Source organism: Capra hircus, chromosome 14 (genome assembly GCF_001704415.2).
Source record: "Capra hircus breed San Clemente chromosome 14, ASM170441v1, whole genome shotgun sequence".
Lineage (NCBI taxonomy): Eukaryota > Metazoa > Chordata > Mammalia > Artiodactyla > Bovidae > Capra > Capra hircus.
The window spans coordinates 72,905,569-72,931,580 of NC_030821.1; the positions used below are offsets into that span (position 1 = coordinate 72,905,569).

Genomic DNA, 26,012 nt, shown 5'->3' on the forward strand with positions numbered 1-26,012 from the left:
GACTTCTATGAGTCCCATTAGTGCGTCATCAAGCCTGAGAGTAGCCTTGGGGATGCACAGAAGAGAAATCAAGACAGGACATCCACGAAACAACTCTTTCACCTCCTCCTGAGGGAAGGTTCTCATCACCTCCTACTTAGGGGGCTTGGAGGATTATCTGGATTCATAGTATAGCAAGTCCGGTTAGCTGTAGACTAGCTGTTTGGATAAACCGCACAGAGAAATCATATATGACTCTTTCCAGAGGACGGGTTCAGTCTTCCTCATCTACGCTTGCGTCATCTTCCTGAAGTCCCAGGTTTACGTGCCTTTGGGTGCTGAGAGCCTCAGTGCCTGGGCTGGTTTGCTTATGCTAGCCTCACACCCTGCACACCACCTCTTCAGTCTCAGTCACCGTGGGAGCGCCTTGAGCGCTGCTACTAGGTCTCCATGACTTCCACCAGCGCCTTGAGCACTGCTACTAGGGCACGCAAGGAAGCTGGCATCACTTCCCTGGCTATGAGAGCTCTAACATGTGCTCTTCTACCTTCAATATCTCATACAGGAGAGAAAGAGATGCTGCTTCCAAGAAGACCCGCCTTCAGTTAATTGATGATCTGGAGCTGGAGCCTGGGTGAATTCTGCAAATGCTGCCAACCTGGGCCAGGGGCCAGGATGAACAGAGGTCACCCAGGGTATTGTGAGGCCCCGTTGTTTTTTCAAGACTCAAACAGACTTGCAGATGTTCTCAAGGCATTTTTGTTTTAAGGCTGGAAAAAAAAAAAAAGAAGAGAGAGAAGGGAATGCTACAGAGAAATAAATTCTGGCTCAGGCTCTTCCTAGAGGGCAGTGCACTGGACAGGGTGTTACTCAGAGTCAATGTCAGAGAATGAAGGAGCTCGTGCAAGCACTGGCGGTCCAGTGATCAAGACTCCACTTTCCAGGCTTCCCTAGTGGCTTAGTGGTAAAGAATCCGCCTGCAAATGCAGGAGACACGGGTTCAATCCCTGGTCAGGGAGGATTCCGCGTGCCATGAAGCAGCTAAGCCCGTGTGCAACAACTATTCAGCCTGTGTCCTTGGAGCCCGGGAACTGCAACTATGGAAGCCTGCGTGCCCTAGGGCCTGAGATCCACAAGAAAAGCCCCTGCAATGAGAAGTCTGCGCACTGCGGCTGAAGCGTAGCCCTGCTCTCTGCAGCTAGGGAAAAGCCCGCACAGCAGTGAAGACCCAGCGCAGCCAAATATAAATCAATTAATTAAATGAAAGCCACAGGGGAGGACTGGAGGACTGCATTGTATTTTGTTTGACTGTTGTAATAATAATGCACGGCCATATGACCACTCGGCTTATATTTGAGTTACATTTTGCAGGGGTTTTGCAGGGTTCAACTTGGTTCCGTGATTTTTAGGAAGCCAGATTCCCTTGGCCAGACAGTTCAGGAAGATGGAACAATAAAATGGCCACACTTTTGCTTTTGGGAACAGACAACTTTCATCAGCAGGAGTCAACCACTTTCGTCAGCAGGAGTGAAAATTAAAACGAAGATGTCTGGCCTCCGAGGATGCCTGAGGACAAGGATGGGGGTACCCTACACCCCGCTTGTAGCAGGTCAGGCTGCCGTCTTTTTCTTGAGTCATGTGTATGTACTTTGCTCTGATCAGGCATTTGAGTGCTTACATGGCGATTATCTCCTGTTTCATTTGTCTTTGCCTTTAGAGCTTACAGGGAGACTCAGGGAGGGGAAGAAGCTTGCCCAAGAGCACACGGAAAGACACAATGCTTTGCTGGGCTGACTCCTGCTTTTTTTTTCTTTCAAACTGTTAGGCGAAGGGAACTCAGAAATACCCTAGACTTTTTGTCTAGGATTTATGATCGCTAAATGAGTTACACCTCCTCCTATTGATCCGGTGCTAAGGCAGAGTTCTAGACGTTTTTGGTAAAATAGTCTTGCTGTGTACTTACTGTGTGACTGGAATATCCTTTTCACCCTCTGACAGATGTATGTTGCATTCTTCAGAAACCAGGAATAGTAGTCAAGACAATACCTAAAGATTGAAATCACAGTTGAGAGTAATTATTATCCTTTGTGGCTATTAGAAGAGAACCATCTAAAAAAGAAAGTCATAATGGCTAATTATTCACAACAAAAAATTCTCTCTCTCCATCTTTATAGGCTGTGGGAGGAAAGGTAGAGAATGAGTCCTCACAGGAAAAAGTTCAGACTTTAGAGTCAGAAAGACTTATTCTTAGTTCTACCATCAGGACTTGCCAGGACGTATGACTTCAGGCTGATTACTTAATTCTTTGAGCCTTAGTTTTTTCATATACAAACAAAAGACAATAATAGAATCTACACTCATAGGGTATCCTGCGGAAGACAGGAGATACTGTTTGCAAAGTTCCCCAACGGTGCCAGAATTACCATAAGTGATCGATCAGTGGTGATATTCATCTACTTTTGTGTGAGGTGGTCAGAGTCCAGGGCTGTTAGAGTTAACCATGCAGCCAATACCTAGCAAGACAACATCCTGCTGTTGGCTGGTGACTCTAGAGATTGCTTCAAAGGGCTTCAGTGAAAAGGTCACACATATCATTAGGAAGAAGAGTTTTCTGTGCAAGTTTTATCACTGGCTCGATGCCGGACTCTGGGAATCCACTTCCCTGTCAATCCTTCACCTGATATACAAGGAGGCTGGGCTAAACATTCTCTAATTGCTTCCATTTCTATCATTCTGTGATTCTAGTATCTTCTGTGCTGTGCTAAGTCACCTCAGTTGTGTCCGACTCTTTGCACCCCGTGGACTGTAGCCCACCAGGCTCCTCTGTCCATGGGATTCTCCAGGCAAGGATACTGGAGTGGGTTGCCATGCCCTCCTCCAGGGGATCTTCCCGATCCAGGGATTGAACTTGCATCTCTTATGTCTCCTGAACTGGGACGAGGGAGTCTTTACCACTAGTGCCATCTGGGAAGCTTCTGGGGAGCAGCGATTGCTCATGCAGAGCTTGGCAGTAAAGATTCCCCAGGTTCTATCACCTTCAACTTACCTGGAGAAGGAAAATCCCTGGGAAATTCCAGGGACAGAAGAGCCTGGTGAGCTACAGTCTATGGGGTGCAAAAGAGCCAGACATGACTTAGTGACTAAACAATAGACAAAATGCTCTGATTATCCTCTTCTAATAAATCATACCAGGCTGAGGGCATTGGCTTAAAGCTCAACATTCAGAAAACTAAGATCATGGCATCCGGTCCCATCACTTCATGGGAAATAGATGGGGAAACAGTGGAAACAGTGGCTGACTTTATTTTCTTGGGCTCCAAAATCACTACAGATGGTGATTGCAGCCATGAAATTAAAAGATGCTTACTCCTTGGAAGAAAAGCTATGACCAGTCTAGAGAGCATATTAAAAAGCAGAGACATTACTTTGTCAACAAAGGTCCATCTAGTCAAGGCTATGGTTTTTCCAGTAGTCATGTATGGATATAAGAGTTGGACTGTGAAGAAAGCTGAGCACCGAAGAATTGATGCTTTTGAACTGTGGTGTTGGAGAAGACTCTTGAGAGTCCCTTGGACTGCAAGGAGATCCAACCAGTCCATCCTAAAGGAGATCAGTCCTGGGTGTTCATTGGAAGGACTGGTGTTGAAGCTGAAACTCTAATACTTTGGCCACCTGATGGGAAGGGCTGACTCATTTGAAAAGACCCTGATACTGGGGAAGATTGAGGGCAGGAAGAGAAGGGGACGACAGAGAATGAGATGGTTGGATGGCATCACTGACTCAATGGACATGAGTTTGAGTGAACTCAGGAGTTCGTGATGAACAGGGAGGCCTGGTGTGCTGCGGTTCATGGGGTCACAAAGAGTCAGACACGACTGAGTGACTGAACTGAACTGACCTGAGGGCACTGGGGCTCAGGACTGCTCAAAGGCCCCTGTAATTATTCCAGCAGATGTAACACAATGTAACACAATTCCAGCAGATTTGTAACAGCAGATGCAGCAAGTCAGCTTGACAACACTTGACTGCACTGTGGCATGGCCACCCTCCTTGGCTCTGGGGACCCAGAAATGAATGGGGTTCCATCCTGGCTCTCAAGAAGGTGACAATACAGCAGAAGACCTACTGGGAAGTGCATTCCTCAAGGTACCGCTGTCACCTGTGTGTTAGTTATTTAACGCCTGGCCGCCTAGTAGCCTGCAGAGGAACCGAGCAGAGTCAGAAGTCTGTAAGTACTGGATGCAAAGAGTAGTGAGTGGCTCAGGTTACCTCCCAGCCTGCATCTTGGGCTCCTTCTTCTGGCTCGTGCAGAGGCATTGCTGGAAGAAGCGGCACAGCTCCATCAGACAAGGGTTGAGCTTCTGCACTGTCAGCACGAGGGGAGCAGCGGTCATAGCCTCCTCCTTAGGGAGCGGCTCAGGACACCCTGGAAGATGCAATCCCAGACCAGTCACATCAACAAGCATTTAGCATGCATCTTCCCTGCAATGCAGGAGACCCTGGTTCAATTCCTGGGTTGGAAAGATTCCCTGGAGAAGGGATAGGCTACCCACTCCAGTATTCTTGGGCTTCCCTTGTGGCTCAGCTGGTGAAGAATCTGCCTGCAATGCGGGAGACCTGGGTTCGATCCCTGGATTGGGAAGATCCCCTGGAGAAGGGAAAGGCTACCCTCTCCAGTATTCTGGCCTGGAGAATTCCATGAACTACAGTCCACGGGGTTGCAAAGAGTCAGACATGACTGAGCGACTTTCACTTCACTTCTCTTCCCTTTGTTAGGGACTGTGCTGGGTGAATATTGTCTCGCCCCTGGTCTCAGGTAGCTCTGGACCAACAGGTAAACATGGCCTTGCTTCACAATGACTATCAAAGCAGCTGTGAGAGATCCTAGAGAGAGAGGAAGAAAGGTGAGGGTCTGATTCCTGGAGGGAATCAGAGATGGTCTCCCTGAAAATTCCTAGAGAAACTTTACGTTCCTCATTAGATGGATGAAATGATGGATACCTAGAGCTATATAGAGATAGATTACATGGGTAGAGATGGGCTTTCCAGGTGGCTCAGTGGTAAAGAATACACCTGCCAATTCAGGAGACGTGGGTTCAATCCCTGGTTTGGAAAGATCCCTTAGAGAAGGAAATGGCAACCCACTCCACTATCCTCGCCTGAAAATCCCATGGACAGAGGAGCCTGGCGAGCTACAGTCCATGTGGTCACATAAGAGTCGGACACGGCTTAGTGACTAAAGAACAACAACGGATCCAGATATAGATCCAGACTGTTATTGTTTAGTCACTAAGACAGGTCCAGCTCTTTGTGACCCCATGGACTGTAGTTTGTCAAGCCCCTCTGTCCATGGAATTCTCCAGGCAGGGATACTGGAATGGGGTGCCATTTCCTTCTCCAGGGAGAGATCGAGAGAGATACAGCCAACACATTTTCTAAAATTCAGTCCAACCACTGCCCCCATCTGCACCTCTCGTGTGTTTCTTTAGAACCTGGAGAAAAAAGGGCTGTAATTTCCTATGGTAACATAATCAAATCTTTGTGTCTGAAAGGCCCATTCACCATTCACTGCAGGTTTAGAGCAGGGCCAAGGCAGATCTTAGGTGATATGAAAAAGGAGACGATGCAGGGTCCAGCAATTTAATAATGCCGTGTTGACGTGACTGGATGGTCCAGGAACATTCAGGAAACTAGTCTTGAAAGGCATCCAGGAGTGGGAGGGACCTGAGAACTCAACCACCTTTGAAAGACTCGCTTTGTATCCGTTACTATCTTCTGCAAACTGGCTCCACAGAAACAAAGGAGAGAGCTGGACCTTCAAATTTGGGAAAATGCAGCGCAGACCACAGAAACCCCAAGTTCTGAACCTCTGTCAGGAGTCCTGAAAACCCCCATGCAAGCCCAGAACAGGGTTTCCTCTTGAATTCCATAAGAATGAAGTACACACCCAGGGCCTACTGTAGAGCTCAGAAAGCTCTGATCAGTGTTGTGCAGCAGCCTGGGTGGGAGGGGAGTCTAGGGGACGATGGATACATGCAAATGTATTGGCTGAGTCTCTTCACGGTTCACCGGAAACCATGACAATATTGTTAATCTGCTATACTGCAATACAAAATAAAAAGTTTAAAAAAAAGAATGAAGTGTACATACAGGGATGGCCTTTCAAACAGAACAGAAGGTAATGGCACTGAACAGCTGGGGATCGAATTTTTCTTTTTTTTAGGGCTTGACAGATATACGTTTTATATATAAAATGGATAAACAATAAGGACCTACTATATAGCACAGACAACTATATTTGATATCTTATGATAACCATAATGGAAAGGAATATTACAAAATATATATATTGCATATATGTATGTAACTGAACCACTTTGCCTTAGAGCAGTGATTAATGTGACATTGCAAGCCAACTCGGAGAAGGTGATGGCATCTCACTCCAGTACTCTTGCCTGGAAAATCCCATGGACGGAAAAGCCTGGTGGGCTACAGTCCATGGAGTTACGAAGAGTCGGACACGACTGAGAGACCTCACTTTCCCTTTTCACTTTCATGCATTGGAGAAGGAAATGGCACCCCACTCCAGTGTTCTTGCCTGGAGAAGCCCAGGGACGGGGGAGCCTGGTGGGCTGCCGTCTATGGGGTCACACAGAGTCGGACATGACTGAAGCGACTCAGCAGCAGCAGCAAGCCAACTATACTTCAATTAAAATTTTTAAAAATGTTATTCTATCTGCATTATAGCCTACATTAAAAAAGCATGTTTTAAAAGATATAAAAATAAGATTAAAACATTAAAAATAAAAAAATGCTAATAGGGCTGGATGACATCAATATAAGTTTTTCTAGTTTGCATGGGCTGTAAAAGAGCTTCTAAGGGTCATTTTATTTTTTTCAGATGAAAATCTTTGACTTATTTTATTTGATAGTAATGATTGTCAATTTCTTCAAGTAACTGTAACAGTCTTTTTAAACAAATTATTTATTTATTTGGCTGCACCAGGTCTTAGTTTCAGCATGTGGGATCTAGTTCCCTGGTCAAGGATCAAACTCAAGCTCCCTGCATTGGAAGCAAGAAGTCTTAGCCACTGGACCACCAGGGAATTCCCTCTTTTTTCTTTTTATTGTTAAAGTTCTTTTTTTCTTTTTAACTGAGGTATAATTGCATTAAAGGTTACATATTGTATGATCCTAGTAATATCACTTTTTTAGCGGGGGCAGCACCATGCAGCATGTAGGATCTTAGTTCCCCGACCAGGGATCAAACCCATGCCCCCTGCATCCCTGCTTTGGAAAAGTGTAGTGTTAACCGGTGGACTGTCAGGGAAGCCCCAGGGGTTGGATTTTGAAGTCATCCTTTCCTCCTTCCTCTCTTTCTGCTAACATCATGCTCATTGTAAGAATGGCTTGTATTTGCAAAGCGCACAGCACTTTCTCAATGGGCGTTCATTCAATAAAAGTTGTTTGAATTAAGTTATATGGTGCTGTCCAGTTCCAAATCACTTCCACACACATTATCTTACTCAACACAAAACTCTGCAGAGAAGAGACATTTTTAGTGCCCACAGTAATTGTCATCATTCTCGCTTTACAGCAGAGGAAACTGAATTCTGGAAATTGAGTGCAGGAGGGTACCTCACCAGTAAATACCAGAGCTAAGATTTAATCCCAGCAGTCTGAATCTAAATTTATCAAACAAACCTCTTTTTATTATAGTATACAACTTTGTCCAAAACAAACAAAAGCTGTAGGAGAGACAGGGCGCTGGTACATACTTGAAAATTGGTGGGTTCCTGGGATCAAGGCTGACTCTTCACCAGGTATAAAGGTCCACACGGCAGGGAGGTCACCTGCATAGGTGACAATGGCCTCACAAAGGTCAAAATGAAGTGGTCTTGGGTTATACATACAACCAGAGAATCATGGCATCTTAAAGAACTCTCAAATCTATAGAGAAATGGTAGTCAAGAAAGAGGAAGTGATTTATGAAGATTACAGGGTCATTTACTAGCACAGCAAGACTTAGTTCTCTGCCTCTTTTCCTTCTAGAACCAGTAAAGTACAATATTAAGCTTGGTCTGCCTGCAGACACCCCCATCGCCTCATGCCACTGCGCTTAAACTATGCTTCCCACCTGGGGTATAGCATTGCCCTTTGCAAGGCCACATTCTCACCTGCCTGCGGATATTTGGGGGCTGGAGCTTTGGTAGGACTTGGAGTCTGTGTGCCAGGGGTGGATGGACCTGGGATGAGAAGAGGGAGAGGTGAGCTTGGCTGTCTTCTAAGGGTGCCTGAGCAGAAGCTGTGCCCTGACACTGGTCCTGCCCTGTTCATCCCCTGCTGCCTGTTCAAGCCAGGTACCTGGTAGGATACTGAGGATGCAAAAGTCAGTTAGAAATAGCGCAGCAGTGAAGAATGCTACAATCCACTGAACACAGTTGCCTAGAAGAAGGGCGTCTGGCTACAGCGATCAGAAGTCATTTTAAAAACTCACAAACCAGGCTTCGCCGGTGGCTCAGTGGTAAAGAACCTGCCTGCCAATGCAGGAGATATGAATTCAATCCCTGATCCTGGAAGATCCCACATGCCAAGAGCAACCAAGCCCGTGAGCCAAAACTACTGAGCCTGAGCTCTGGAGCCCGGAAGCTGCAATTGCTGAGGCCGGAGCACGCCCTGGAGCCCGTGCTGCACAAGAGAAGCCGCTGCAGTGAGCCTACTGCATGCAACTGGAGAGAAGCCCGAGCAGCAACAAAGATCCAGTACAGCCAAAAGTAAATAAGCAGAGTTTTAGAAAGCGCAGAAACCGCTTTTGTCTGGTTACAGGAGTAGAAAATATGGAAAATCCATGACACCGCAGTGATGAAAAATCAAAATCCTCTCTGTGTCCCAGATACAGTCAAGGTTAACGTGCTGTGAATTTCTTTTCAGTCTATTTTTTATTTTCTGGGTATATTTATTACACACACATGCATACACACATAAATACATAAACACATAATTGGAATCAGACAACAAAGTTTCAGAGCTCAGGCCATCCTCATATTGTGATTATATTTTAATGTGCATATCATTATATTTATATGTAATTAATAGAGGTAGGGGGATTCCCTGGTGGCTCAGTGGTAAAGAATCCACCTGCCAATGAAGGAGACACAGGTTTGATCCCTGGGTCGAGAAGATCCCCTGGAGAAAGAAATGGCAACCCATTCCAGGATTCTTGCCTGGGAAATCCCATGGACAGGTGGACAGAGGAGTCTGGCAGAGACTAGCGGCTACGGTCTATGGAGTCACAAAGGAGTCGGGCATGACTCAGCAACTAAACAACAGCACCAGTGGAGGGAGGAGTGGGCATTCTCTCTTACCTGAGGCCGAGCTGGTCTGGATCGGGCTGCCAACTGCGGCTGCTGTCCCAGCAGGAGGCTGGGCAAGGCTCCTTGTGTTCATAGTCTCCTCGGCCTTAGGAGATGTAGGCAAGGAGGGAAGGGTCTCCCAGGGAGGCCCTCCAGGAGTTTTCTCGCTGGTGACCTGAGCCCAGGGCGTGGGTAGAGTGGAAGCCTGTTCCTGTCTGTGGGCCGTCAGCCGTGGAGTTCTGGCCACCTTCCTAGTAGCTGCACGGTAACAGGGCACGTACATGCTTGACTGCCTTGACTCAGATGTGAAACTGACAAGACATTGACATATAATCAAAGGGTATATGCAATGTGCACGTATAGTATAGATTATCTAGGGATTTCAGCTCTGTCCTGAACTGGAATAAGGGGACCAAACTAAACTTCGTTTTCCTAACTACCAAGTAAGGAAAAAATTCTCCAAATTCCTAGGTCACTAAACAATCAGCTAGAGTGTGTGTCTGGGGGATGGTGGGCTCTGAAATTTAAGCAATACATTTCTAATCATGTGGCATAGTGAAAAGTTTACAAGGTTTAAGGTGAGGAGACCTGGAGATGTAAATTCTGTTCCCCGCTCCTCTGTGCTGTGAATTTTGGGGCAAGTTATCAAATTCCTTTTAGCTTTACCATTAAAACGGAGGTGGTGGTGATGATGATGCCAGCCTGACAATATCACAGGATGGTTATTAAGACAAGCCTTCTCTTGCTGATCTTTTAAACAAAACTTGTCAGATGGTTTTCACTTGCTCATTCCCATGGTAGGAATAAAAAAAAATTTTTTTCAAGTTTCTACAAAACTAAACTCCTGGGAGGATCTTAACTCTATAAGTTAAGCTGGAAACAGTTGCTATTTTAAAAATATTCAGATTTCTCATCCAGAACATGATATATCACTTTATTTAAACATGCTTTTATTACTCCTGTTAAAGTTTTATGCAGTTTTTCTTACATAAAACTAGCACTTTCCCTGTTAGGGTGATAGCTAGGTATTTTATGATTCCCCTTGCCACCTGCAATCACATCTTTTTTCATGTTATACCAGAAAGTTTTCTTCTTTTGTATAACTGTCCAGGTGCAGATATATTACTACAAACTTTTCTAGTTAGTGAAGCTGATTCCTTTTCCTCAGTTTTGTTTCCCTGCCTGCCTGACATTTTATCAATTCTCACCCTTCTCAGGGGAGCCTCTCTCTGGGTTCTCTAGAATAATAGCTCTTTGTAGGCTGAATAACAACTGATCAGTTTGCTTGCCTATGCCTGTCTCCGAGGTCTGAGAGCTCAGGAAGGAAAGAGAACATTTATAGAGCTGTGGGGTTTTTTTAAACAGCTAGCTTGTGGTCTGATATTAAATACATGCATTGACAAGAAAATGAATGAATGAATTCTGGTGACTCCGGTCCAGTGTTGGAGCTCATTGAGGCATAACTGTCTTTTAATGAAAGAGTTATCTCAGTTTTATCTTATTCCAAATAAGATTAGCATGCCTTTTACATTTTTAGTGGTAATACCACTGATCAGTGTCCACAAACATGATGGGAAAGGAAGAACTTCTCAGCAGGTCATTGGCAGCAGCTTTTTACACTGACATCAAGTCATTAACATATTCTTGGCATCATTATCCAGCCTAATCCTGCCTGCCGTAAAATACTGAATTCATTTCATTTCATCAGTGTGTGAATTTCAGGAGAGACATCCCGAGCCGCTTTGCTGAAATAAAAATACCTGATGTTACAATATAACACAATTATGTAAGATACTATTGGAGGATGCTTGCATGAAGTGCACCAGGAAACTTCTGTACTATTTTTGCAACTGTGAATGTTGAACTACGTCAAAATGTAAAAAGCTATAAAAATAAACATTAGAAAGACATTATGCCAGTGATGTTTGTCACCTTTGCTTATACGTATTAGACCCAAAATGGTTCACATTTCTTATTTAAGGGATGCTGAAGAAAGGGGTTGGTGGAGAAGGGATAAAGGAAGGATTTCACTTATTTATCCGAGCCCAGAGGGAACTGGGGTGGGGGGTGGGCAAACAAGACAGGAGAGGAGAGGGTGAGAAGCCTTACCGGAGGCCAGGAGGGTGGGAGAGGCCATGTCCAGGGTGGCTGTGGCTCTGGCCGTGGCCTTGGGTGTGGCTCTGCTGGGAGGCTCAGGAAGCATGTTTGTGTTCAAGGTCTGCTCTTCCTCTGAAGGAGGCGTTGTGTCTGTCCCAGAAGAGGTCCTCAGAGCGGACACTCCAGGCCTCTGGGCTCCACGTGGGGGGCTCGTCCTTGGTAGTGTTTGCTGGCTTGTGGGTGTGAGCTGTGAAGTCAGGGCTGACGCCCTGGTAGCTGTGCATTTAAGGAGACAGTCAAGAGCAGCTTTACTATGCTGATATTTTGGACACAAAGAACTGTCGAGCCACTGGAAGGTCGTTGGACGGCAAATATACACAATACAGAGCTTCAAAATCACTTGGAACAGTACCTGACATCACCAAGAAGAGGGCTTCTCCTTGAGTGAGCTGTAACTAAGCTGAAATATCAAGCTCTGAAAACACAGCAGGAAAAAGCCCTGTGCCCCAAATGCAAAGCTGTCAGACCCAAAAGCATCAGACGCTTGACGTGTTTCCTGAACAGAACCTGACTCCCATCAGAGCCCTCGCCCACCTTGCAGCCCTTTGCTCCTCCGTGGCTCTGACGCTGGTCCCTGGGAGAGTGCTCAGGTTTGCTCAAGTGCCCTAGGGGTATGATTAGGGGCCAGAGGTGAAATCTGGGAACTAGGGGTTCTCAGGAAGAAAACACGTGAAAGATAGTCTCCCACAAAGACAGCATGTGCGTGCATGCCAGTCCAGTCATGTCCAACTCTTTGTGACCCCATGGACTGTAGCTCCCCAGGCTCCTCTGTCCATGGAATTTTCCAGGCAAGAATACTGGAGTAGATTTCCATGCCCTCCTGGGATTTCCGGGGATCTTCCTGACCCAGGGATCGAACCTGCATCTCCTGCATTGGCAGGTGGATTCTTTACTCACTGAGCCACCCAAGAAGCCCCCTACAAAGACAGCAGGAAGGCTTCATTCAGAGGAAGATCCCCGCAGTGTCCTTGGATGCTCCATGAAGAGAAGGAGGAAGAGACTCAAGTGTTCACTAAGCCTACCTCGGTGGAAGGGTGGCTTAGGGAATGGGGGCCCATGTCAGAACAGGACAGGCTCCCAGTAACCCATAAGGTCCCATCCTCTGGGTAGACAAAGGCTGGCCTGCAGACAAGTGGGATTTCAGCCCCTAGATGCCTGTTTGGCAGGCAACTATGTGTTGGGCACAACGAGTGCAATTGCAGAAGGTGGCCCTGCAACCTTATTTCCTCTCTCTTGCCTTACTCCTGGCCCAGCATCACTCCACATGCACTAGAATCCTGGTCCTTGCTCCCAGATGAATGGACATGGGGCTGAGTACCTGCCAATCAAACCGTCACTCAGACAGGTGACTGCCATCAAGCACATCAACCTTGGGTCAACACATTCTCTCTTCCCAAGCAGTTGTTGCTTGGAAAATTTTACAGAAAGAGCACAAAAGGGGAGATCTAATTGAGACTGGGAGTGGAAAGTCATGGAAGGACTCTCTGAAGAAGTGAGATTGGCTTCACCCTCAGATCTGTCCTCAGAACTGAAAGGAACCCACCAATGGCCCATTGCATCTCTTTATCAGGCACAAGTTGATAACTTCCATAACTAAGAGATGCCCTTCAATAAGGGGCTTCCCAGGTTGCATTAATGGTAAAGAACCCGCCTGCCAATGCAGGAGACATAAGAGACATGGGTTTGATTCTTGGATCGGGAAGAGCCCCTGGAGGAGGGCATGGCAATCCACTCAAGTATTCTTGCCTGGAGAATCCCAGGGACAGAGGAGTCCACTGGGCTACAGTGCATGGGGTCATAAAAGAATTGGACATGACTGCAGCGACTTAGCACACCCTCACACCCTACCTACAATAAACACCAATCAAGGCAGCCTTGTGAAGTGGAATTGGAGGTTGATTGCAAACTTCATTTCACTCCAAGGAACACTGATGAAGAACCTACTGTGCACAAAGAACAGTGTGAGGCATCAAGATGAAGGCAGACTGTGGAGCTAAAGGAGGCTCAGCCTCTGCCTTCAAGTGTGATTCCTTGAGGAGACACACAGATAAAGTCATCTGTGATTCAACCTGGAGTAACAGAGAGTCCAAATGAGTGTTGTAGGATTGCAGAGGACAGAAGACTAATTTTGGTTAGGTGATTTTGTTGGAAAGAGGAAGTCAGTAGCTGAGTTAGCCATTGACAGACAAATTAGATTCTTAAATACGGAAAAGTAGAGAAGTTCCATTCTGGGATAACAGCAAGATTCCAAAGGTGTGGAGACGTATGCCATCTGCAAGAAGAGGCAGGGGTTTCAATAGAGTTTTAGCAAGAGATTTATGTAAAGAGAGTAGATGAGTGTGGGCTTGATGATAGAGAAATGTATACTCCTTACTAACGATTTCAGACACTCTGCTGCTGAATTAGGAGTTCTGAGCAGTAGAAAGATATAACCCAATCATATTATCACTCTTTTGGGAATGGATGGATATTTCAGAGAAATAAAAGACTGGGTCTAAGGAGATTGATTAGCTGGATGGAGAAGGCAATGGCAACCCACTCCAGTACTCTTGCTGGGAAGGTCCCATGGATGGAGGAGCCTGGTAGGCTGCAGTCCATGGGATCTCTAGGAGTCGGACAGGACTTCACTTTCACTTTCATGCATTGGAGAAGGAAATGGCAACCCACTCCAGCATTCTTGCCTGGAGAATCCCAGGGACAGGAGAGCTGGGTGGGCTGCTGTCTATGGGGTCGCACAGGGTTGGACACGACTGAAGCGACTTAGCAGCATAGTAAGGGTGGGTGATGAGAACTTGAACTAAGATCATCACAGCAGTAGCAAATAGTCTTGGAAGATCAGCCACATTGCAGAAACTTTACTCAGCTAGAAATGACAGCTAAGTGTAGAAGAAAAAGCTTTAAGGTGACTCAAAATGCCACCTGGTGCCAGAGAAAATGCAGGAAGATGGGTAGCTGTGAGTATGGAGGGGCAGAAGATGGTATCTGGGATTGGATGGTATCTGGTATCTGGATTGTATCTAGGTATTACGGAGTGGCAATGTTTACAATAGGGTCACAAATTCAAATACCTACAAAAGTCAGGTAGTTTATATGAGAAAAGAAGTGCAAGGCAACAGGGAGAGGTGAGGGCTATGGAAGAGGAGAAAGGGGTCTCTTCTAACAGGGCGGATGGCAGCTCAACTCCATTTGCTTGTTGCCAGGGGTGGGAGGGAGGACCCAGGGCTGCCAGGTCTTTTGCCAAAAAAAATCTAGAAATCTAAAAAAACTTTAGTGACAAAATCCTCTGATTTTAACACAATACAGCTAAATAAAATACCTGAGCGCAGCGTTCAATCTTCAGCTTGCTAGCTGGGACCCTGGTCTGGAGACTTTATTGTAGGAGTTTGGGAGGGTTACACTCACCCAGAACGCCAGATATGTTGCTGGTAAATGTGTAATTGATAACAGGGGACTTTTCCACCAGCTCCCAGAAGTCAGAAAGATTCCGTCCTGCAGACACCACACCAACAGGGTCAAATCTTGGGCTTACCTGTAGGAGAGTTTGTGTGCAACTCTCAGCTCAGAGAGCTGGTCAAAGAATGGCTGCTGGTGGCTCACCTGACTTTCCTGTCATCACACAGATGAAGATGCAGTCGGATCCATTCGTTTGACTAACTGCAAGACAGACCAGGACACAGCAGGACTTAGCAATGGGCCTGAAGCTGTTAAGTCTTTGGTTGAAATGACAATTAAGTTGGAAACTTCTAGCTCCAGTTGTTACACGAAAACAAGGCTAACTCCTTATTTAGGAGTCCTGCTTTTTCATATTCCGTGCTGAGTGCCAAATCTCAACATTTGCCAAGCATTTTCAAGATGGGCACACCTGAGAGGATGGAAGTTGACTTAAAAATCTCTGTGAGGTAGCTGGTAGAATTTCCAATGACGTCCACCAGGAGGGCGGTGAAATCTGTAAGACAGATTGAGGGAGGTTACATTTCTGAAGCTCGGTTTAAGTTTCAGAGACGTGAGAGGAAAAGTATATTGTCTGTAGATTTTTCAAAGTAAATTTTAGTTTGATTTAGTTCAGTGCATTGAGGAATACTAGCAACCATTTTTAATATTACCAGTTTCTTTTCAAGTCTTAATTTTAAGCAGGCAGAAAACTTCTGGATCTATCACTATAATCTCCTTTCTTCTCCCATTTCCCTCCCTGCCTGCACCACATCCCCCCCATTCCCCCACCACCCAAACCCTTCTCTGCCAGTATCAAAGAGCTGTGCAAGACCAGAGTACTGAGTAATGAAAAAAATCAGTAATTTTTCTGATTTGTTTCCCTTTAGTTCAGTTCAGTTGCTCAGTCGTGTCCAACTCTTTGTGACCCCATGAATCGCAGCACGCCAGGCCTTCCTGTCCATCACCACCTCCCGGAGTTCACTCAGACTCACGTCCATCGAGTCAGTGATGCCATCCAGCCATCTCATCCTCTGTCGTCCCCTTCTCCTCCTGCCCCCAATCCCTCCCAGCATCAGAGTCTTTTCCAATGAGTCAACTCTTTGCATGAGGTGGCCAAAGTACTGGAGTTTCAGCTTTAGCATCATTCCTTCCAAAGAAATCCCAGGGCTGATCTCCTTCAGAATGGACTGGTTGGATCTCCTTACAGTCCAAGGGACTCTCAAGAGTCTTCTCCAACACCACAGTTCAAAAGCATCAATTCTTCGGTGCTCAGCTTTCTTCACAGTCCAACTCTCACATCCATACATGACCACAGGAAAAACCATAGCCTTGAGTAGATGGACATTTGTTGTCAAAGTAATGTCTCTACTTTTGAATATGCTGTCTATGTTGGTCATAACTTTCCTTCCAAGGAGTAAGCGTCTTTTAATTTCATGGCTGCAATCAACATTGCAGTGATTTTGGAGACCAAGAAAATAAAGTCTGACACTGTTTCCACTGTTTCTCCATCTATTTCCCATGAAGTGATGGGACCAGATGCCATGATCTTCGTTTTCTGAATGTTGAGCTTTAAGCCAACTTTTTCACTCTCCACTTTCACTTTCATCAAGAGGCTTTTGAGTTCCTCTTCACTTTCTGCCATAAGGGTGGTGTCATCTGCATATCTGAGGTGATTGATATTTCTCCCGGCAGTCTTGATTCCAGCTTGTGTTTCTTCCAGTCCAGCGTTTCTCATGATGTACTCTGCATAGAAGTTAAATAAGCAGGGTGACAATATACAGCCTTGACGTACTCCTTTTCCTATTTGAAACCAGTTTGTTGTTCCATGTCCAGTTCTAACTGTTGCTTCCTGACCTGCATATAGATTTCTCAAGAGGCAGGTCAGGTGGTCTGGTATTTCCATGTCTCTCAGAATTTTCCACAGTTTATTGTGATCCACACAGTCAAAGGCTTTGGCATAGTCAATAAAGCAGAAATAGATGTTTTTCTGGAACTCTCTTGCTTTTTCCATGATCCGGCAGATGTTGGCAATTTGATCTCTGGTTCCTCTGCCTTTTCTAAAACCAGCTTGAACATCAGGAAGTTCACGGTTCACATATTACACCTCACAATTTCATCTCATTGATTTAGAACACCAAATTCACTGGATAGGAAGCAGTTCTGCAGACATGGGATGTAAATTTAAGTAACTTTGGATTTTCAAAATGGTATCAAATCTAGTGGTGGATTATAAATGACAGACTACCAAAGGGGACAAGAACTCTATACAAAATAGAACAAGGAAGCTCTCCTCCTGCCCTCCATGTTAAGAAGTCTGATGGGAGGACACGGAGACAATCTTACCATATTTCAAGCTATAAAATCTCTCTCTGAGCGCATTCTGAACAAGTCTTAATATGGCGGGAGCCACTGACCAATGAAAGTTCCTAATACACTTCCTACACATAGAGCTGCCTCCTCCTCTGCTGTCCATTTATCATTTTCGAGGACCCAGCAAGGTTTTGGCTTCTACAACAAGGAGTATTTATTCTAGGAGCCCCAAACAGTGAATTTTTAAAGACACTTCTGAGGTCCCGTGGATAGTTTCCCATCATGCCTTGCATAAATGATTGTTTTCAGTAATAGGGTTATGAGCTGGGGTTGGGGGCAAGCTTTGAAAATATAGAACCCAGAGCATTGAAAATATGGAACTCAGAGAGGTATGAAAAGGTAATGTGACAGCTGGTGAAATGCATATATCATGTGAGGCCAGCGGGAGGCAGGCGCTACCCTATCCGAGCTGGAGTCTTGGAGCCACGCCATCGCCACGCCTGCGTGGGTTCACAGTTAGTCTCCTGGAGGGTGCTGTGGTGGCGCACCTACACAGTGCGGACACTTGGCCATGAAGAAGGCAGGCATCCTTCGTTACGTCTGTTTAGACCAGTCTGTCCCTAGCACATTGGTAAATGTAAAAACTGAAGAGGGGAAGTACTTCATTTCTCTTGCCATCTATTTTCTATTTCTCAAAGTCTCCATTGCTATTAATTCATTCATCTAACATTCAGTGAGTGTCTACCCTGTGCCAGACATCACTGCACTGGAGGACTGTGTAAGACCCCATCTCTGCCCATCAGGAGCTGAGATTAGTGGGGGAGAGAGACTCATAAGCAGACCAAGAAACTGCAATCCACAATTTCAGTCCACTATTAATATCACTTACATCATATAATGAGAGTTCCTTGGAAAGCAAGGAGCTCAAACCAGTTAATCTCAAAGGAAATTGACCTGAGTACTCTTTGGAAGAACTGATGCTAAAGCTGAAGCTCCAATACTTTGGCCACCTGATGCGAACAGCTGACTCATTGGAAAAGACCCTGATGCTGGGAAAGACTGAAGGCAGAAGAAGAAGAGGGTGATAGAGGATGAGATGGTTGGATGGCATCACCAATGGACATGAACTTGGGCAAATTCTGGGAGATGGTGAGGGACAGGGAAGCCTGGCATGCTGCAGTCCATCGGGTCACGAAGAGTCAGACAACACTTGGCGACTGAACAACAACAACATTAATATCACATGGAAGCTATGAGCATGGCTTTGGAGCCCAGACACCAAGGATGGAGTTCAAATTCTGTGCAAGCTTCTGAGAGGTGATGAAGTTTCCCAAGGTCTTCAAGTATGTGGCAGGGCTTGAATTCGAGCTGAGGTCTGCCTTGTGCTAAAGCGCCAATTCTTCTGAAAATTTCTACCACTGCTCACACACATCTCTTACTCCACACATTTGTCAACTCTCCTTAATAGCTGCTCCCACAGTCGGGTCCTAGGCTTGGAAGAAAATCAGTTATCACTGCCTCGAAGACATTCTGTGTTTCGGGGAAAATTTGAATTATCCGATTGATTAACAATATGTAGATGAATGATATTGACTACTTTCATATATAATAGGAAGTAGGGGAAAATTCCCTTTGTCTATCTAATTGGTGATGACTTATGAATGTCACCACCAATGACACCAAAGTACTCAGTGTCGACAAGGGTGAGGAAAAGCACACACTTTCAAACGTTACTGGGCAGAGTGCAAACTTGTGCAAGGTTTCTAGAGGAATGTTTAGTGATGTAAACCATCACAAGACCCCCGTCCTGTCAGACAACAATTCTGTTTTGAAGGCTTTATCGTATAGGGATAATTGGACAAATACTCCAAGTGATTGTACACAGGTACTCATCACAGCTTTGCTGAGAACTGTAAAAAAAGTTTGCATCAGGAGGAGATAAATTAAATAAATTACGGTACTTTTTTTCAATGAATATTATGAATTCATATGAAAGAAAATGCATATTTATATTCATTGGAATAGAATGTTTTTTAAGACCTGCTGATTAGTTTAAATAAGATTATAAAACATCATAGAAAACATGGTAAATACATGAACATACTGCCTTTGAAAAAAAAAAAATCAGACAATACCAGGTTCCCTTAATCAACACTCTTCTATTTCAAGCCCAGACTCTAATCTTCTTTTTGGAGGTAATCACCCACCCAGTGTTCAGATAGGCAGATATTTTTTCATCAGTGCTATTTTACTCAAGTTATTTATTTTGCAAGTTCCTTTTTCTAATTGGGAATGTCATGAAATATTTCCATACACAGACCAAATCTGGTCACATGCACATATTTATGTGCTGTTTATGGCTGCTTTCCAAGATTTAATTATGCAGCAGACTATTCAACCATTTTCCTGATGATGGGTGTTTAGATTATTCTCAGATTTTGCTCTTAAACAGTGCTGCATTTGTTCTTGCCCCTTTGCACAGATAGAACTGTTTCTTGGTAGAAAACCGAGAAAGGAAATCCCTGGGACGATGAATGTGCACGTATTTACGCATAATAGATATCATGGCATTTTCTTATTTTAGTCAGAGGAGAAAAGGAATTCTACTTATCTAAAAGGGCACAAGCAAAATCAGTTGCAAGCCTCATGATGAGTTGTACCAACCTGATGAGTCGTTGGTCCGGTTGCTTAAGCAGTAGCAGTACCGCGTGGGGAAGTTGGCTGGATCCACAGTCTTCAGGTTGGAAACTGTGAAGAGAAACGAAGCACACAGCAACCCTGACACATAGCCTGGCCCTGCCTGTCCATCGCTTACCATTCTCAACACCAAGAAGAGCTTCGCAAGGGGAGAAGGGAAGGATGGATTGGGACTTGGGGATTGACAGATGCAAACTATTAGTATGGAATGGATAAACAGCAAGGTCTTACTGTATGGCACAGGGAACTATGTTCAATATCCTGTGATAAATCTTAATGGAAAAGAATATGAAAAAGAATGTATATATACATATATATATATGAATCATTTTGCTATATAGCAGAAATTAACACAACACTGTAAATCAACTATACTTCAATAAAATAAAAAATGAAAGAAGAGCCAGCAGCACTTACTGTTATAAATGGCCACAGAAAACTTGTGGAAGGCGAACGAACTGTAAGAAGTGACACTCAACAAAGAGAAGAAGTTCTTGCTATCTGCCAGAGATACCAAGATAAAGAGCAAATGCCCACCAACAATACTGAACAGTAATAGAAATTACCAAATCAATCATAGAGGTTAATAACACAATGAACAAATAAAAATAAAATAACAAACATTGAAAGTAACAAAAATCAAATCAAAGAAAACCCCAAAATGCAAAAATACGTGTCCCTTGACTAAATTTCTTGATCTGTCTTTAAACTGGCAATTCTCTCACAATATAGCTATGATTAGAGATGACTATACAGGTGCTGTGTTTGGAATTCATCTTGCTCTCAAAATGCTGGCAGGCTTCCTACTTCATTTGGATGTTTTTGATCTCATCAAGAGTTAAGTAGGACACACATCCTCCACTCAGAACACGAGGGAGTTGAGATACGCAGAAATAGGATGGGTCTTGCCCAGGTCATGGAAAGTCCAGAAGTGAGGCAGGAAGAAAACAAAAATCAACCTGGATTGTGCTTAGAAAAAAAATGGTTACCTTTTAAAGCTCTATTCAGCATCCCATTCACCAGCTCTGTGAGGTTAAGTGCAGACAGATCAACTGACCTTGCAGGTAGTTCTGAAAGAGATTCAAAGATAGTGTCACCAGCAGGCCTTTCTTGGCAACAGAAAAAGTTCCTCATTTCCAGCATTCAGGCAGATGCGCCTCCTGTTTGAACATGAACTCACACTCTGTGTTGGGCACAAGGATTTGGAAGATAAAAGACAGTTCCTGTGACAGCTAATGACATACACAATGACAAGCAAGATTAGAAAGGAGAAGTTTGGGAACTTATTTTGGGGAATATTTCTGCATGTGGAGAGAGTAGAGATTGGCAGGGGATGCTCATATATAATATATCAGCTCCAGGAAATTGCAGGAGTTCTCAATGTCCTATATAATACAAATAATGACATTGTCTAACACAGAGGCTTGGATCCTGGCTGACCTTTGGCCTCACCAGAAAGATTTTGTTTTCAATTCTAGAATTCTGATGCTTGGATTTCATCCTCAGAGATTCAGACTTAATAGTTCCCAGACATCAGTGGCTTCTCAGCTGGTGCTACTGGTAAAGAATCTGCCTGCCAACGCAGTCAGTCAGTTCAGTCACTCAGTCATGTCCGACTCTTTGTGACCCTATGAATTGCAGCATGCCTGGCCTCCCTGTCCATCACCAACTCCCAGAGTCTACTCAAACTCATGTCCACCGAGTCAGTGATGCCATCCAGCCATCTCATCCTCTGTCATCCCCTTCTCCTGCCCCCAATCCCTCCCAGCATCAGGGTCTTTTCCAATGAATCAACTCTGCGCATGAGGTGGCCAAAGTATTGGAGTCTCAGCCTCAGCATCAGTCCTTCCAACGAACACCCAGGACTCAGCTCCTTTAGAGTGGACTGGTTGGATCTCCTTGCAGTCCAAGGGACTCTCAAGAGTCTTCTCCAACACCACAGTTTAAAAGCATCAATTCTTCGGTGCTCAGCTTTCTTCACAGTCCAACTCTCACATCCATACATGACCACTGGAAAAACCATAGCCCTTCACTTGATGGACCTTTGTTAAATTAACGTCTCTGCTTTTGAATATGCTATCTATGTTAGTCATAATTTTCCTTCCAAGGAGTAACTGTCTTTTAATTTCATGGCTGCAATCACCATCTGCAGTGATTTTGGAGCCCCTCAAAATACCACCACTGTTTCCACTGTTTCCCCATCTATTTGCCATGAAGTGATGGGACCAGATGTCATGATCTTAGTTTTCTGAATGTTGAGCTTTAAGCCAAATTTTTCACTCTCCTCTTTCACTTTCAACAAGAGGCTTTTTAGTTCTTCTTCACTTTCTGCCATAAGAGTGGTGTCATCTATATATCTGAGGTTATTGATATTTCTCCCTTGGATGTGGGGTTGTTCCTTGCCTGTCAATACAGGAAACTAAGAAACCCGGGTTCGATCCCTGGGATGGGAAGATGCCCTGGAGAAGGCAAAGGCAACCCACTCCAGTATTCTTGCCTGGAGAGTCCTACTGACAGAGCAGCCTGACGGGCTACTGTCCATAGGGTCACAAAGAGGTGGACAGGACTGAAGCGACTTTACACCACACACACAGCACGGACATCAGTACCTAAATCCATCCATTCATCCATCCACCAATTGCCCACATATTGATAGCGTGCGGCCAAGTGGAGAGATGTGAGAAGGTAGAAACAGAGCTCAATGCTGCTTTATATGTTTTTGCAAACAGTGTCATTTTCAGCTCTTACTTAATGTTCAAATAATTGTGGCTAAAGCGATCTGAGGGTTGGAGAGACGCTGCAGCCCCCTGTGGGGGTTGGGAAGTGAAAGTGAAAGTGTTAGTAGTTCACTAAAGAGTCGTGTCTGACTCTTGGCAACCCCGTGGACTGTAGCCCACCTAGCTCCTCTGTCCACGGAATTCTCCAGGCCAACATACTGGAGCACAATGCCATTTCCTTCTCCAGTGGATCTTCCCAACCCAGGGATTGGACCTGGGTCTCCTGCATTGCAGGCGGATTCTTTACCATCTGAGCCACCAGGGAATCCCTGGTATTGGGGGTTGGGAATGGGAGGGGGGGTCCAATGGTGGGAGAAGTGATCTCAGTGGTCCAGGCCTCTCATGGAGCACTGGGGTGTGTGTGGGGGGGAGTACTCACCTGTAGTGTCAAGAAAAGCGATCCCCTTTTCTCTCCTCTCTTCTTCTCTGAGGCTGGACACTGGGAAGAGAAAAGCCTTCAGAAGAAAAATGGAACCTTCAACCCCAACCCCATGCTGCTGGAGAGGCCTCGGAGGTCTGTACTGTAACTGCCCTCTGACTTCGTGAAGGTCAGCATCGCTGAATGCACTGCAATCCCTCCCCCACCCCTGGGGTTCTAGTCTCCTTGAACTGGACGTGCTCTAGAAAGGCTCATTTTAATCAATAGACAAGCGGATTCCCATGCAGGGCATCTAATCCACCCCTTCTCTTCACTGGGTTGGGAAACCGAGGCTCAGAGAGCAGAAGAAACTTGCTTAAATTTGCTCAACCAAGCCCTGGTAATAAAGAGTCAGAACCCACTTCCAGAAAAGGGAGTCACTTGCCCACTCAGCAAATTTCATGCTGCCAAAGAAGAGACTGTCAAAGGAAATCTTGAAATACCAAAGGCATTCATTCATTCCTTATTCTTTCAATAAACATTCACCTAGGGCCAAGCAGAATGCTAGGTGTTTGGTATAAAGAAGTCAACGAGAAAGGACCCTGTCTCCATGTCTGCAGAGCCTATTGTCTGTGATTTAGAGGGAGGAGAGACACTCACGTGTCATCCCATGTGAGGAGAGTCAAACAGGGAATACCAAGATGCTAGGAACACCTCTATCAGAGAACCCAACCTGTTCTCTGGGTTGGAGGAGACATCCCTGCAAAGCTGAGACCTGAAAGGTCAGCTGTTTTGGATTAGATGCCACTTAATCATACTGCATCATTTACTACTATTGTTGCAATGATTACTTTTCATGTCACATTCCAATGGATGGGTGCTTTGTGCCCATTTTATAGATGGAAAAACCAAGGCACAGAGAAACTGGAAAATGGGTCATTGTGTTAGAGCATGAGTCAGGCTTTAGGACTGGTCTAGTTACCTGTTGCACCAAGCCAACTCCCATCTTTTTCCTTCTTAACTTGTTTATTTCCAGATGCTGGAATAAAAGTTTTCATGAGTAAAATGGTATCATGGAAGCACAGCCCCAGAAACTCATAACATCCTTAAAAGTCATCTTATCCATCACTCCCTTTGAAGGATGAGGAACTGAAGTCCAGAAATGTTAAGTGATATGCCTAAATCCCACCTCTGGCCAGTCACCCTATTTCCATCTCCCTTCCCCACCCCAGATTCTGGCAACCCCCTTTCTTATCTCTGCTTCTTTAAGTCTGAAGATTTTAGATTCCTTGTAGGAGCAGCATCATGCTGTATTTGTCCTAGGAAGGACCACCTGTTCATTTACCTGTTGTAGGTAGGAAAATCATGACATTTTCCTTCTCAGCTTCTCCTCTAAAGGAAGACACTAAAGTAAAAAAAAAAAAGATTTCATCAGAGAAATTATAACACAGACATAATATCAGAGAAAATTTAATCCAAAATAAGCCTTTTAAAGATGAGAAAATTGCATTGTGGACTTGCTTAAAATCCAACATGTGCTTGGCTCATTCATTCACTAATTTAGTCATTAAATGTTTATGGATTAACTATAGCAATGCTAATAGTTCATCATGTCATTAAGCATCTAGATTTTAATAGGCATTGTGTGTATTAGATACTGGGAGAGTATGATGGAACAGATAGATACAGAGTCCATCCTTACGGAACTTACAGTCTGGTAGGGAGGGCGGACATGAAGGAAAGGAAGACCTACGGATGTTATTTCAGACAACGCTAGTTACTCTGAAGGGCATTCCGAGCACGTGGAACAGGGAGCCTGATCTAATCTCAGTGATCTGAAAGCCATCCCTGGGAGACGATGCCCCACTGAGATCTGAAAGGTGAGCATATTAGAGCAGAGACAAAGCTGGCTCAAGGGGTATTCAGTGTATAGATGACAGTCTCAGCCCAGGGTCTGAGATGGGCAAGAGTATTATTTTACAGACTGGAAGAAGGCCGACATGATGGAGCAGAAAGAGTGGAGACAAGGGATCGTAGGAACTGGAGTTGGGGAGGTAGGATGTATCACGCAGAGCATGTACGGACTTTGGATGCTACCCAAAGAGAAGAAGTAGAAAGTCACTGAATACTTTTTGGGAGGAGGAGGGAAAAATGAAGGATAAACTGGGGAAGTGGCTTAATGAAATGTCTGAGAGAATGCCTTAGGCTGGTGAATGGAGAATGTAATATGGAGAGACAAGAGGAAGAGGAGGAGCAGGGAGCTGGTTTTGGAAGCTCCAGCGAAGGGAAGATGATGCTTTGAACAAGGGTGGGCACTGTGGAGGGGAAGAGCATTCTGTTGCATAAATGGGACTCGAATGCAACAGAATAAATGGGACGAGGGACAAAATTAGAAATGGGAAGTTTGCTACTGTCATTTTGATTAATGGCAGTAGTAAATCTGATCATTTAGGATTCTGGGCTGAAACACTGTATGCTACAATTCTCTAAAGAACAATGAATGTTCAAACAGAGTTTATAGACCAAGACACTTGGACTTTGACTCGACCCACCTGTGTTGAAAAGGGACAGGACACATGTGAGATCCAGGCACAGCCTCACCAGAGGACCACGTAGCAGGAAGCCTGGCATGTTTGTGATACGCTGGCCCACCTGGAAGCAAGCAACACAAGCATGTGGAGGAAACCAGCTGAATTACTAACCACCTTGCTGCAGAATATCCCCCGGGGAAGTAATATTGAGAACACCGCATGGGGCATCACTAGAAATAACGATCTATAAAAGGCACCTGTGGTTCTGATGGTGAGGCTATGCAGAGGTAACAAATTAACTCCATAACCTCACTGGCTGAAATCAACCACAAAAGTTGATTTCTTGTTTACAGTCTGTAGTTGCTGCACATCAGTTGGTTCTGCAGGGTCACTCAGGTGCCCCGGATGGAGGAGGCTT

At 44.9% G+C, this 26,012-nt stretch overlaps 1 protein-coding gene across 1 annotated transcript; it reads right to left on the reverse strand.

Moving 5' to 3' along the window:
* On the reverse strand, positions 706–25,694 carry HHLA1 (HERV-H LTR-associating 1). The gene is made up of 16 exons (XM_005688938.2): positions 25,616–25,694; positions 24,409–24,468; positions 23,085–23,144; positions 20,918–20,998; positions 20,346–20,429; positions 19,896–19,979; positions 15,352–15,435; positions 15,087–15,143; positions 14,886–14,978; positions 11,442–11,705; positions 9,345–9,590; positions 8,157–8,225; positions 7,758–7,832; positions 4,249–4,405; positions 1,943–2,025; positions 706–749 (listed from the first exon to the last, which is right to left on the reverse strand). The coding sequence occupies exons 1-16, from the start codon at positions 25,692–25,694 to the stop codon at positions 706–708; spliced, it is 1,620 nt and encodes a 539-aa protein (XP_005688995.1).

What these genes read in the sequence shown, in the direction of transcription:
- HHLA1 (XM_005688938.2), bottom strand. Translation starts at nt 25,694, where the DNA reads ATGCCAGGCTTCCTGCTACGTGGTCCTCTGGTGAGGCTGTGCCTGGAT. An exon ending in GATTTTCCTACCTACAACAG is followed by an intron (nt 23,145 to 24,408) that starts GTAAATGAACAG and finishes TTCTCTTCCCAG; the next exon opens with TGTCCAGCCTCAGAGAAGAA. An exon ending in CCAGACCAGCTCGGCCTCAG is followed by an intron (nt 8,226 to 9,344) that starts GTAAGAGAGAAT and finishes TTCTCATCCCAG; the next exon opens with GTCCATCCACCCCTGGCACA.